The sequence below is a fragment of the Nematolebias whitei genome, chromosome 16 (genome assembly GCF_014905685.2).
Source record: "Nematolebias whitei isolate Nwh7 chromosome 16, NemWhi1, whole genome shotgun sequence".
Classification (NCBI taxonomy): domain Eukaryota; kingdom Metazoa; phylum Chordata; class Actinopteri; order Cyprinodontiformes; family Rivulidae; genus Nematolebias; species Nematolebias whitei.
Genome location: NC_056513.1, coordinates 10,798,188 through 10,812,992, shown reverse-complemented (window position 1 = coordinate 10,812,992; position 14,805 = coordinate 10,798,188). Strand labels below are relative to the sequence as shown.

The window sequence follows — 14,805 nt, the reverse complement described above, 5'->3', positions numbered from 1 at the left end:
TATATATATATATATATATATATATATATATATATATATATACACACACACAAAGTATATTTATAAGTATATTTATAAGTTTTATTTTTTGTTTGTTTGTTCAGCCTCAAGGTGTGCAAAGAGAATCTTTAAAAAGACTAACTCTAGAGCCCGTTAAAAACAGTAAGTTCATTCTTTAAGGAGTTACAATAAACAAAACGAGCCTATCACTTGGTTTTCTGTTTGTGGACCATGATTTTTGCTGTCATTTTTCCATAGATGGTCGACAAAAAGAGGTTATCAACAGTGAAGTTTCACGAAGTGATGTGGTTCCAGGCGCACCTATGAGAACATTTCTTTCTCTGACAGGTAAGTCAGGTAGCAGCTTTAAAAAATAATACTATAAACAAGGTTTGTGAATGTCTTTTCAAATGAATGAACTCATTAATTTACAAATAAAAAAAAAAACACCATTTATCCTCCAACCCAAACCAAATAAAAACGTAAGATTAAGGTAATTTTAGAAATGGTTGTAGGCACATCACCTGCCTCATTTCAAGCAGAGTTTTAGACCAATTTCATTTAATTTCATGTTGAAAAATCATGGAGATACAGTATAGCCATTTTGGTCAAAACCTTGTGAAGTTTTGTGTGATCTGTTTGTGCTCAGATTATGTACTGGGACTGATTTTCAACTACTACACAGCAATTCTGAGATGACTTCTATTGCAGAAACTACTGAAACTGCAAGAACTATCCAACGCATTATTAAAAACTGGAAGGATAGTGGGGACCCATTGTCTTCGAGGAAGAAATGTAGCCGGAAAAAATCCTGAATGATCGTGATGGGCGATCACTTAAACGTTTGTTGAAATCAAATTTAAGAAAAACAACAGTAGCACTCAGGGCTATGTTTAATATTGAAAGTAAGAGCATTTCCACCCTCACACAGTGTGAAGGGAACTCAAGGGATTGGGACTGAACAGCTGTGTAGCCTTAAGAAAACCACTAATCAGTGAGGCTAACTGGAAAAAAAAGTTTCAATTTGCTAGGGAGCATAAAGTGGGGTCTGGGGGGTCCTCTACCATAAAATTTTGAATAAATTAGATGCCATTTCCTGCACTCTGGTGTATTTTAACAAGCTGTTAAACATCTATGTTTACCTACATAACACTTGATTTAATAACTTATTTTAGAGTAGTGTGACCAACAGCCCCCCCACCCCACCCATCCTGAACTGCTGGCACTAACGTAGCACTAAGCTAGCAGCGTGCAATACAGATGTGCTAGCTAAGATACTACAGATGTAGTGCTCTGCTTCTCTTGCGCATCCTAAACCCCACCACCCCGATTAACAACTGCCGCACTAAGCTAGCGTGCACTACAGAGGTATCTCCCCCTTCTCCCCCTGCCTTGTAGAGAAAAAATAAAAAAAACTCAAAGATGAGCATGCTGCCAAGTTAACCTCGGGGAGACACTGCATGCATGCAGTGTGGTGAACTGTGGGTTTCCAGGAAAACCCGGAGTGGATTTTTTGTGGTTTGTGTATTCTCCTATTAATCAAGTGGAATGGATTAGTTCAAGTAGAAATAGAAACCGTGCCTGGTGAACTAATGTTTCATGGTAAATGTGTGTGGGTGTGTGTGTGTGGGGGGGGGGACATGTCTCCTTTACATGTAGTTGTTGTGACGCCTGTGAGTGCCTGTCTTCTGGACAACTGTCAAGTCAGTAGTCATGCTCGTGATTGTATAGTGCAGGGGTCTGCAACCTGCGGCTCTGGAGCCACATGCGGCTCTTTGGTCCCTCTGCAGCAGCTCGTTCAAGCTTTGACCAAAACTAACATAAAACTGAATTATATTGGTTGTTATAACAACTAAAAGGGCTAGTTTTAGCAATTTTCCCGTAATTTATTTTGCAAATATACTGTATGTATACTAGAAAAGTTACAAGGAGTAAAATGTACTCACTTTCACTTTATTTCTTCAAAGTAGGATATGTAATTTTTCTACATTTAAAACAAAAATCACATAAGAATCCATAGTTTATTGTTTTAGTTTTTAGAAACTGGGCAAAACTATATTTTTTCCTTCTTTACAAGAATCTAGTCTTTTATTTTGTCTTAGAATATAAAAATGTGAATAAATGTTAAAAATCATTAGATATTTTTAGTTTTATAAAATCACCGCCACTGTCCAGAAAAGCACCCTCCAACAAACTTAAAGTGGTCCGTGGGCCACCAGTTGAGAATCCCATTTGTGGCAGGCATTGTGGCTCCGGACACGTTTAGTGAACAAAGGGGCAGAAATGGCTCTTTTGATGGTAATGGTTGCAAACTCCTGGTATAGTGTGTGATCTAAACTGATCTGAACTTTTTTAGATTTTTCTACCTGGATTATTGAGCATGCATCAGGATGTAGTGTGCGATGTTGCCACAGGTCTCAAATTCTTAAATCTGAAAGAAAATCATCCAAACAAATACAATGGCAAGTCAAAAAAATGTAATCATCTGAGTATTTATTTTCTTTATCTGAAGAACATGGATAATCACTTGGCTTTCTAACAAGATTAATGAAAACAATACCCCCTTATCTTCTCTGTAACCACACACTTCTGTAGCCCCTCCCACTAAGCAAAACAGTTCTTCACTTTTTGCAAGAAAGCAAAATCTTTACATTTCTTCCAAGTGAAGTGAACTGTACTGAACTTTTCACAATATTTTAAATTTTTAATTTTCTAAATTTTCTTTTTTCTTTTTTTACTTATCCATCCGTCCATTATCTGTTACCTGCTTCTTCCTTTTGGGGTCACGGGGGTCACTTCAGTGATATTCTTCTTTTTTTTTTTTTTTTTACATGTACCTGTACATTTTGTTGGGATGGATGGATGGATGGATGGATGGATGGATGGATGGATGGATGGAAATTATTGCAAAATAATATCTTATTGAATAAACTGTTGTCATTGTGTATGCAGGATTTGAGCAGCTAAGCCCATTGTTAGATAATGCCATAACTGGAAAGTCTATGGGTACTCTAATCAAAGAGCCCATGGGCTGTGGAGAACAGAATGCGGCAGCCATGACCCTCCCTCTCATTGCTGCCAGATATTTGGACAAAGCCAACCAATGGGAAATTGTGGGCTTTGACAAACGCAACGAAGCAATACAACACATAAAAACAGGTAAGCTCTACGGACCTTTTAACCAGTACAGATAGTAGCGGTATAATAATAAAATTACTACAGACATCTGATTAGATTTGTACAGTAACTTAAATTATTATCTTGAATGTGTTCGAATAATGAATGGCTATAAGAAGAAAGGTTTTTGGGTTTGTATTTGTGCAGGCTATGAAACTGAGCTTAGTTTTCAAAAGAAAGATGGATCTTTTGCGGTTTATCAACATCATAAAAGCACGACCTGGTGAGCCACTTCAACGTTTTCCATGCTTTTTATTGTAGAAAATCTGTAATGAATGTACTTTGTCACTTTATAAAAAAAATAAAAATGCATAAAACATTTTTATTGCTCTTCTTTCTCTACAAATAAGGCTGACAGCATATGTTGCAAAGGTGTTCGCCATGGCCTATGATTACGTGGCGATTGATCCCAATGTGTTATGTGGGGCCATCAAATTTCTTATTCTCAAAACACAGCAACCTGATGGTGTGTTTGTAGAAATTGGAGAAATATGGGATAAAGACATGATTGTAAGTGAAGTCATCTTAATAAAAAATGTTTCTAAAGTGCTCTGAAATAAGTAAGAATTAAATCAAACAGATTTAATACAACCTCTCTCTCTCTCTCTCTCTCTGTCTTTGTGTGTGTGTGTGTGTGTGTGGGGGGGGGGGGGGGTTAGGGAGATGTGGGGGGTGTAGACTCAGATGCTTCCATGACTGCTTTTTGCGTGATTGCCATGCAGGAATCAAGAACTATCTGTTCTGGCACAGTTAGTGTAAGTGAGCCATCTACAAATAAACGTTTTCGCTGCTAACTTTTTTATGATTGTTCAGACAGATGTGGATTACCATCTTAGTTTAAATTAATCTTCTACTTATTTATTTGCTTATGCAATATTACATCCTTGTGTCTGCAGTTTGTCTCAATGCTATACATTTTATTTGAGAAATTGAGCTGTGATGTTGAAAAAAATAATATAGACATATATAGTATATTATGCATGCATGTAGTGTATGTGTATATACTGTATATATATATATTTTTTTCTTTTTAGTTTTTTTAAACAAAAGTTGAAGAGATAAGCTGCCTCAACTATCACACACCTGATACCTGGATTGTTGTTTTTCACCTGCTTTGTAGGAATTATTGTTAATTTTATTCTTTAATGTTGTTGTTTTTTTTTGTTGTTGTTGTTTTCTGTACAGAGTCTGCCACACAGCATAGCCAAAGCAGTATCCTACCTGGAGAAGCGTCTGCTCAGCATCACCAACCCTTATGCTGTAGCAATGACATCATATGCTCTTGCAAATGAAAATAAACTGAACAAGATGGTTCTCTTTCAGTTTGCTTCCCAAGGTTTTACAGGATTATATGGCGTAACTGAAACCGCATTCAATCAGTTTTAGATACTCGGATACGAACAGATATAATTATACAGAGGAAATTTGTGTTTTCTTGCAAAAATTGTTACAAGTACTAGCAGGTAAAAATGTGTGTGTGGATTTCCTTTACAGATCGAACTCACTGGTCTGTACGTAATCAACTAATTTACACTCTAGAAGCCACCGCTTATGCACTTCTTGCACTTCTCAAGGTCCAGGTGAGCAATTCCTTCACCTTTTCTGATACACAAGAGTAAAATGAAGACCTCCGTTTCAGTACAGTTTTGGAAGTCATTGAGTCCTTGAAATGATTGTATATGCATGTTTTTGTCATCAACTGATGCAACACTGCAAATAATTATTACTCTCCATCATGAAAATGTGGATTGACAATTTAAACTTCACTTCACCATTTGCTCTTGCTGAGATCGGACGCTTTCCCCTCCCCTCCCTCTCCGCTTTGCTTTGCTGCTCTGTCTGTCTGTGAAACTGCTTCTGAGCCTCTCTTGCATATTTTCTGAACCATAATTATGGACTTGATTTGATCAGTTGGTCCTTCAACATGATTTACAACATTTCTTGAAGAGAAGACAGGCTTTAGGCGAGCCGATTTGCCCTGTTGGCACGCACGCAGCTGGATATCTCATTGACTTGGAAGGCTTGATGATGTGTCTATCTCTGCTGCCATTTGTGGATTTTAAGGACGCATATTTAATTGGATTTACGATATCTAGTTCCTGGTTTTTGGATTCAGCTGGTTGCTGGTTTTATCAACATTCAAGGAAGTCGTCAGCAGCAAATTTGGACCCGATCATGCTGCTTGACTTTATGATGTCTTGGTTTGTGTCTCGTGTACCCGGACTCAAATGCTTTGGGCAGAATGGATCAGATCTTGGGGATTTTACTCAGTCACGTTCCATCGGTGTGGCCATGTACTTTGGACATTTCGGAACTGAGTGGACCAACACAGACTCAAGGTAGATGTCATTGAGTTCTGCCTGTCCCCAAAACAACTGTGTGTTTATCTGAATTTGTTTCCCTTGGCTGACCTTGAAGGCCATCTTATCTGAATTCGCCTGGAGAACATGTGATCTGACGCTCACCACCCTCTCCCTGAGGAATTTCCAACTGATAATCAGATGAAACCAGCTGAATAAACTTTGTGTCATCATTTAAGGACTCTTGGATTCTCATAGTCGTTATTCTTGGCCATTCCTCGACATACCTTGAGAATGTTTGCGGATCTCACCGGAGGACACTGGCTGATTATTACATCTTTATCAGAACTCTTACAGTGACCTCGAGAGCATCTATGAACATTTCTCACCGCTCTCGTCGTCCCCCTCTGCAGAATGTCTACGTCACTATGTGCTTGTTTGTGCAAGGTGTTTTTTAATATCAGAGTTTTTCTTCTCAGGCAGGAATAAAAAAAAGTCTGATAGGAATTTTTTCGCCTCCAATTCCTACATGTGTCCAGTTTCACTTCTTTTTGTCTGTCTAAACAGAGCTCACTTGTAAATGAGTCTTCTAGGCTCAATGTGATTTATCTGTCTAAATAAAGGTTGAAAGAAAAAAAAACTGGCATGCAAGTCAGAATCAAATAAATTGAAGATGTCTCCCTCAGCTAATTGTTCTTGGAATAAACAAAAATGGTTACATTTCAGTCAACTTTACAAATATTGAGCTAAAATTTGGTGTAGTAGATAAGAGTCATTCCCAACACATACTCTGTTTTTAACAGATCACAGAATATCTTTCTGCATGCAAAGCAGTGGGAAAAATGTGTTTCTTCAAGGAATGATAGGCCATTCATACTAGAGACAGTTTGGATTGGAAATCCTAAAAATGTCCTCTTTTTAATTTCAAAAATTTCCAAAAACTTTTGTAAAACAAAACACGTTCCGACAACTGTCACTGAAGTAACTTTACTTTGTCTTTGCTGTTGTTGCTGAAGGCTTTTGAAGAAGCTAAACCAGTTGTAAGATGGCTCAGCCAACAGCAGATGGAGGGTGGAGGTTATGGATCAACTCAGGTAAAGTTCTTGCTCTAACATAGAAAACTATTTAAGGCAGCTTTTCTGTAACCAGATATTAATATCTTAATGTGTGGATTACATCTCTTTCTTCAGGTTACTATTATGGTGTACCAGGCAGTAGCAGAGTACTGCTCCAATGTGAAAAAACCACCATACGATATGAATGTGGACATACAAGTACATGGAAAGACACAAATTGACAAGTTCCAGTTTAACAGGGAAAATCACTTTTCCGCAAGAACTTCCAACGTAAGCACATGTGCAAAAACAAGGTTTTTATAAAACTATAATAATAAGCTGTCTGAAAACACTAGCAGAATTTCACTGTATTAGGACACTGCATGAAAATAATACATAAATATTTCAATGTTTTCAAAGTAAAATCACGGTAACACTTTACAATGAGGTACACAAACTTTGCTTAACTACTAGGGAACGCCTAAGGAACAAATCAGGAGCTAATGGGTAGTTAACCAGTACTTACTGGGGAACACACAGCCAAGCTTTTTTAGGGGACTACTGGTTAATTTCCTTGTAAATGAAGAGGAACTAATCAAGAACTAATGGGTTGTTACTAAAAAAAAAGAGGAACGAATCAGGAGCTAATGGGTAGTTAACCTGTACTTACTGGGGAACACAGCTCCAAGTCTTATTAGGGGACTACTGGTTAATTACCTTGTAAATGAAGAGGAACGAATCAGGAGCTAATGGGTAGTTAACCAGTACTTACTGGGGAACACACAGCCAAGCTTTTTGGGGGGACTACTGGTTAATTTCCTTGTAAATGAAGAGGAACTAATCAAGAACTAATGGGTAGTTACTAAAAAAACTAAAAAAACAAAGAGGAACGAATCAAGAGCTAATGGGTAGTTAACCAGTACTTACTGGGGAACACAGCGCCAAGTCTTAGAGGACTACTGGTTAATTACCTTATAAATGAAGAAGAACTAATCAAGAACTAATGGGTAGTTGCTAAGAAAAACCAAAGAGGAACGAATCAGGAGCTAATGGGTAGTTAACCAGTACTTACTGGGGAACACACAGCCAAGCTTTTTTAGGGGACTACTGGTTAATTTCCTTGTAAATGAAGAGGAACTAATCAAGAACTAATGGGTAGTTACTAAAAAAACAAAAAACAAAGAGGAACGAATCAGGAGCTAATGGGTAGTTAACTAGTACTTACTGGGGAACACAGCGCCAAGTCTTAAATAGGAGACTACTGGTTAATTACCTTGTAAATGAAGAAGAACTAATCAAGAACTAATGGGTAGTCAACCAGTACTTACTGGGGAACGTACAGCCAAGCCTAATTTGGGGACTACTGGTTTGTTACCACAGAAACAGAGGAGAAATTCTCCATGTGAGTTTTGAATAAACCCTGCACCAGTGAGGTCACAGCTCGTAATTGTCAAAAACCTGTTTCCTAGTGATTACTGGTTTTATTACCCTTTAACTCCTGATTTGTTCCTCTATAGTTTCTTTAGTAACTCCCCATTAGTAGGTTAATCAAATTTTGTGTACCTTATTGTAAAATGTTACCAAAATCACTGTTCTTAGCTGTTTTATTGTTCATTAGTTATAGCTGATGCTGTAACTATTGTGGTGGAATGTTTATGTCATTGTATCAGTCATCAAACAACTGTTTCCATTTAAAAACTCAACAGTTCAACGGTATCAACCAGAACATAACGGTGACTGCAACAGGAACAGGAGAAGTCATGTTTAATGTAAGTATAACTTTGATTTGGTCATTTATCATCTCTTGTGTGCAGTTGTAACATCTTTCAAATCATAAGAAGCTTCCTTTTCCTCAAAGGTTCATCGAGAGCAAAACAAAATCTTTCTAGGTCAAAGTTCCAACAACAAGTTAAGAGAAAACTTTATCTTGACTGATGTAGTTATTTGTTGACTTGTGGCCTTCGTACTATTCAGTCTTACAGCTCTCTCGGGATGGCTTTCAGGCCCTTTGTGTGTGAATATTTGTCCACTTGCACAGGCTAACAAGTTTTGATCATTTTGGCAATCTGTTTTATCATCTTTCCCAATGTTGTTGCTCAATTATTCTCACCTGAAACTAGACCTGCCAAGATAACAAATTTTGATGGGCGAGTAATTGTCTCAGAAATTATTGCGATAAATGATAATATTGTTTTTTTGTTGATTTGCTTTGTTTTTTGGGGTTTTTTTTGAGTGTCCAGAGGACCAGATTTATCTTTTTTAGATTTTTCTACCTGGATTATTGAGCATGCATCAGGACATTTTAAAAATTATGTAATTTATGGAACATTAAATAAAGGTAACTAAAAAGAAGAGGTCTTTGAAGCAATAGCAATTCTTTCATCCATTCTGTCTGTTTGATAGATCTTGTCGGTGTATTACGCTATGCCTTCAAAACGAGTGAGTGACTGTGAGATGTTTGATCTGACGCTGGACCTTTCGGAAGGTAATTATGTCCCTTCTTTAAAACTTCTGCTGCTTCTCGTTTTTAGGTTGTTTATCCTTGGCTTTGGTTATGTTAGTCTGTTTTGAATTATTATTATTATTATTATTTTATTTGTATTGTTTTAGAAGAAAAGTACTTCAAATTAATTGTGTTTTTCTTTCACAGAAAAAATTGATGAGACTGAAAGAATTTACAAACTCAGAATAGAGGTTTTGTAAGTAATCACAGTTTACATCATACTTAACCAGCCACATTTATATTCCACTGAAACTTTCCGACTTTCCTTTACCCTCACTAGAGTCCTTGAAGGGTCATGGGAGTTTGCCCTTACAGTCTACATGTGTTTTGTGGATTTGGAGAAGGCATTCAACTGTGTTCCTTGAGGTACACTGTGGGGGGTGCTCGACAAGTATAGAATTGTGGGTACACTGTTATGGGCCATTCAGTCCCTATACATGCAGTATGAGAGTTCTATTCACATTGCCAACAGTAAATCAGACCACTTCACCATGGAAGTTGGACTCCGCCAGGGCTATCTGTTGTCACCCATTCTGTTCGTAACTTTTGTAGACAGAATTTCTCTGTGCAACGAGGGGGTGGAGGGAGTCTGCTTCTGTGGCTTCAGGATTCAATTTCTGCTATTTGCGGATGATGTGATCCTGTTGGTGCCATTGTGCCGTGATCTCCAGCTCTCACTCAAGTGGTTCTTAGCTAAGTGTGAAGCAGTTGGGATGAGAATCAGCCCTCTAAATCTGAGGCCATTGTCCCCAGTTGACAAAGGGTGGATTGCTCTCTTTGGGTCGAAGGTGAGGTTCTGCCTCAAGTGGAGGAGTTCAAGTATCTTGGGGTTTTGTTCACAAGTGAGGGAAGAATGGAGTGTGAGATGGACAGACGGACTGGTGCAGCATCTGCAGTATTGGGGAGCTGAGCTGTAAGGCGAACCTCTCCGTTTACCAGTCGATCTACGTTCCTACCCTCACCTATGGTCATGAACACTGGGTAGTGACCAAAGAAACAAGATTGTGGATACAGGCAATTGAAATGAGTTTCCTCCGCAGGGTAGCTGGATTCTCACTTAGAGATAGGGTGAGACGTTCAGTTATCTGGGAGAGACTTACTCATTATGAGTTGAGTGGATGGATGTTGGATGCTGTCTATCATGGTGCACTAAGACTCATAACTGGCTGTGATGATCGTACCCACCACTGCACCCTGTATTCACTGGTTAACTGGACATTTTCATCATTAAATCACTTCTTGGTCTGCTGCCTTCATACATCTCCTCCTACATGTCTCTGCATGAGTGCAGCTACAGCGTGCGCTCTCAGGACATTATTACCTGCAGTGTTCCCTCAGTGAGGACTGAACTAGGCAAAAGGGCCTTCTCCTACTCCACTCCTGTTTCCTGGAATATCTTACAAAAAGATCTGAAGTTCTCGACCTTGACCTCTCTAAGTGGCTTTAAGAATCTGTAGGACTCCTGGCAGGGACCAATGCAGACATGTTCCTGTTTTTAGTTTTCTACATTCGCCTTAGAATCCAGCTGTTTTTTGTTACTTTTCTTTTTTTTTTTAGCCATCCTATTTGTTATAAAAAAAATTGTATGACTTTTTATAAGTCTATTGTTGTCGCTGTTGTACATTGTTGTCATCATTCTTTGTTGAAATCAGGTCTCTCTTGTAAATGAGTCCTCGAGGCTCAATGGGATTTACCTGTCTAAAGGTTGAATGAATGAGTGAACGTTCAGCCTTTATTTCTTGTAAGTTTGATTACTATGGCTTATAAATAATGAAAAAACAAAAATCTGTGTCTCGAAACGCAAAAGCATCCACATTGAGGAGGAGATCACGTGATGCACGCTGCTGATTAGACGCTTACTTTTTGTCTCATCTCTGAGTCGAGGTAAAACTATTATTTGAGATAAAAATCTACCATGTGAAGTGAGAAATAGCTGTGATTGGATTTGACATGTCTTTGGATAGCTTCTTTGTACTTGCTGTGCCAGACAAAAAGAAGAAAGGAGGTCGAAAAGTCAGTGCAAATGTTGACATGTCTGTGGCTGACCAAGACGATCGGGACGTGGCTGGGGCTGATGACACAGAGCAGAGGAGCATATTGAGTGACGTGGAAGAAACTAAAGAAGACATAGTGGAACAAATTACTAAGAATATTGAAGAAATGCTGGATAAAAAAATAGTTGCCATTCTCAAACCAGTAACTGAGCTTTCAGAAAAATTTGACAATATGGTGCAGAGAATAACTGCCACTGAACAGCGTATTTATGATTTAGAGGACACAGCAATAAGAAGCGCACCCAGATTGGATATTATGGAGAATTTTTTTTTTAAAGACACTGGAAAGGCAGGACAGTGGATGACACCTGGGTTAAAATTAAATCTCATGAAGTCCAACATTTCACTGATCACATCAACTCTGTGGATAAATACACCAAGTTCTCAGTTTCTGATAGAGGACATTTGCAAACTGAGGTGTACCACAAACCCACCCACACAGACCAGTATTTGCAGTTTGTCTCCCATCACCCTTTGAAGCAAAAGTTAGGAGTCATCAGGACTCTGTACCACAGAGCAGACAGCATCCCCACTAACTCAGGAGCCAGGCAGAAGGAGAAATCCTACACAAAACAGGCTCTAGAGAAATGTGGTTATCCTAAATTGACCTTCCTGAAAGCAGAGAAGAAACCCAAACAGGACTCCAGTCAACCATCAGGTGAAAAGGAGGAACCCAGACCCAGACCAGTGGTCATTCCATATGTTGAGGGAGTATCAGAGAAACTGAGACGTTTATTTTCTAAACAACATCCCAGTGGCTTTTAAACCCAAAAATACATTATGGCAAAGACTGGTCCATCCCAAAGATCCAGTCTCCCGGCACAAACAGAGTAATGTTGTGTATGCTGTTCAGTGTCAGGAGGGCTGTGATCAGTCTTACATCAGGGAAACTAAAAGCCACTGGCCAAAAGGATGGACCAGCACAGAAGATCAACATCATCAGGCCAGGACTCTGCGGTCTACACTCATCTCCAGGCCAGAGGCCACTCGTTCAGGGATGAAGATGTTCACATCCTGGACAGAGAGGAACGATGGTTTGAGAGAGGAGTAAAGGAGGCCATCTTTGTGAAAAGAAACCGTCCATCATTAAACAGGGGTGGAGGCTTCCGGGTTCAACTGTCCCCCTCTTACAATGCTGTTATTGCTAGAATCACTCAGCCTCCTGTGAATAGTAAACAGCCATCAGTGTGCTAATGATCCATTGTTAGGCTGATGGTCCTTCTTGATCATGTGAGCAGCTGGTTTTGGTTGTCAGCAGCAAAACTGGTTGATCCACTCTGAGAAGGTGCTATTTAAGAGACTGAGCTGAATACAGCACCTCAGACTGAGGAAGTCTCTCGGATGAAAGACGAACATTTCTACAATTTTTTTTTTATGTCCAGAGGACCAGATTTAACTTTTTTAGATTTTTCTACCTGGATTATTGAGCATGCATCAAGACATCCATCCATCCATTATCTTTACCCGTTTCTTCCTTTTCGGGTAGCGGAGGTCGCTGGTGTCCATGTCCAGCCATCACTGTGTGAAAGGTGGGGTACGCCCTGGACAGGTCGCAAGTCCATTTCAACCAGCGTTTCAGCGGACGAGCATGGCCAGTGACAGGTTGTCCATCTGAGCTTAATGTGACTTTTTACCCCTTTAAACCGGCCAGTTGGACCTGCCTCCTCCTCAACAAGTAGATTAACACAATTTCATATTGTGCATTCCTTTGTGCTGTATGATTTATAAAACCACATCATAGAAGCCTGAGCCCACGTGTGCAATTATTGTGCAATGCACCAGCAATCTCTTCCACAGTCTGATTAACTGCTGCAGTCTTCTTTCTTTCTTTATCCTCTCAACATATAAACTTACTGCCTCCTCCTCTACAAGTAGATTAACACAATTTTATATTGTGCATTCTTATTTCATTTTATTTGTGCTGCATCATATTGGATGATAAGTAAAACTGCATCTAAGCCTGAGACCGGCCCGGCCTGCACATTAAGCGCATTATTATGGCCCGGCCCGGTTCTGAATCAGGGTCGGGCTGGGCCGGGCTCCAAGTTTGGGTTAGAAATGACAGCTCTATTTGACAACCTCAGGCCTTCATTCTTGACTTTCCTCTTCTCCCTCCGTCTCCTGACACGTTTGCCTCCTTGTGGTCTTCGACTAATAGCACAATTTCTTCCAACACCCTGTTTGTCAACATCACCTTTGGTGGTCGTTGTTAACCCGGGCCTCTACCGATCCAGTATGATGACCCTTAGATTAACTCACATTTGTAATTTTGTCAAAAAGTGTTTTACATTGGATACCCTTCCTGATACAACCCTCACCATTTACCTTGCTAGATTTTTTTGGCGTGGTTGTATGCGCATGCGTGGTGACCCATGTGTCAGAAAAGGTCAGATGTCTGACTGGCTGTATGTCAATCAAGTGACAAATTTCATAGAGAGGATGGATAGGCTGATGTAAAAAAAAAAATCATGCCATGCAATCTACTCATTACCTTTTGCGATGGACTGGTAGATCGCGATTGATGTGTTGGGCACCCCAGATCTACTGAATATGAGTTTCACTTTCTGAAACGATTGACAAAATATTGAACTTTTTCTTGATATTCTATGTTTTTTTTAGATGCACCTGTATATTTAAAATATCCTTGTTATTGCCATAGCTGTTATTTATCTTCTTTTTTTCTTCTTCTTCTTTTTTCGGCTGCTCCCTTCTTCAGGGGTTGCCATAGCGAGCTTACTCGCACAAAGACTTGCCGATTGTTTTAACACCGGATGCCCTTCCTGACACAGTCACAGACCACCGAGCTACCACAGCCCTCTGTGTGGAGCAGAGAGCTGCCATCTAGGGTGCCTGAGGGAGGAGATGGTTGGGGTTGAGGGCCTTGCTCAAGGACACAGAGTGGGGTAAATGATGGTTGAGGCAGGTGTGGGTGCTTCGCCTTTTCTACCGCATTTTGATGTGGTCAGTCCAGGGGGTTCATACCAGCGACCTTTCAATCACAGACTTGCCTTCTCTTACCTCTGCGCCACCTCTCCCCAGCTGTCATTTTTCTTTATTTTTGCTCTAATTTTCACTAATATTCATTTGTAATATTTACAGGTGAGCGTTCCATTTTATTTAAATCTTTCTCAATATCTGTTGTTATGCAATATATAAATATTCTTAACAAAAGGTGTTCATTTAAAAAAAATTTAAACTTTGTCTTCTTTTCATTCATTTGTTTTGTGTACAGGTATAAGAACAAGGTGCATAATGCATCTATGTCAATCTTGGATGTTGGTTTACCAACAGGCTACATTTTTAACAAAAATGACCTGGACTCAGTAAGTTTTCCAACAAACAAAGAGAATAATATTTGATTTAATATTCATATATTTGTACTGATCAAGACTTGTTTTTGTTGTTTTTTTGTTCAACTGTGTGTATAGATTTCCAGTGGACATGGCCGCATCATTGACAAATATGAGACGAACACAGCTCTGTCAGAAAAAGGCTCCCTGATCATTTACCTGAGAACAGTAAGCATATATCAAGGATTCAAGATTCTTTATTGTCATTCTCATCACATGTAGTCCATGAGGTGGAACGAAATTATGTACACAGGGTCCCAGTTGCATCCAACATTAAAATGCAAAAGAAAAACAATGATAACATCTAAGATATGAACTAAGAAAAACATAAACTAAATATACACTAAGTACTAATAGCATAAAAAC

The 14,805-nt window shown here is 39.2% G+C and overlaps 1 protein-coding gene across 1 annotated transcript in view; it reads left to right on the top strand.

The window, feature by feature from the left end:
- Positions 1–14,805, top strand: part of LOC119423085 (complement C3-like) — a 55,262-nt gene that overhangs the window by 31,099 nt on the left and 9,358 nt on the right. The window contains exons 23-37 of the mRNA XM_037690493.1: positions 105–160; positions 251–348; positions 2,953–3,159; positions 3,325–3,400; positions 3,528–3,687; positions 3,837–3,932; positions 4,363–4,513; positions 4,672–4,757; positions 6,494–6,571; positions 6,668–6,823; positions 8,239–8,301; positions 8,936–9,017; positions 9,183–9,231; positions 14,322–14,412; positions 14,518–14,607. Coding sequence (XP_037546421.1) covers positions 105–160; positions 251–348; positions 2,953–3,159; positions 3,325–3,400; positions 3,528–3,687; positions 3,837–3,932; positions 4,363–4,513; positions 4,672–4,757; positions 6,494–6,571; positions 6,668–6,823; positions 8,239–8,301; positions 8,936–9,017; positions 9,183–9,231; positions 14,322–14,412; positions 14,518–14,607 — 1,539 coding nt within the window. The remainder of the gene's footprint in view (positions 1–104; positions 161–250; positions 349–2,952; positions 3,160–3,324; positions 3,401–3,527; positions 3,688–3,836; positions 3,933–4,362; positions 4,514–4,671; positions 4,758–6,493; positions 6,572–6,667; positions 6,824–8,238; positions 8,302–8,935; positions 9,018–9,182; positions 9,232–14,321; positions 14,413–14,517; positions 14,608–14,805) is intronic.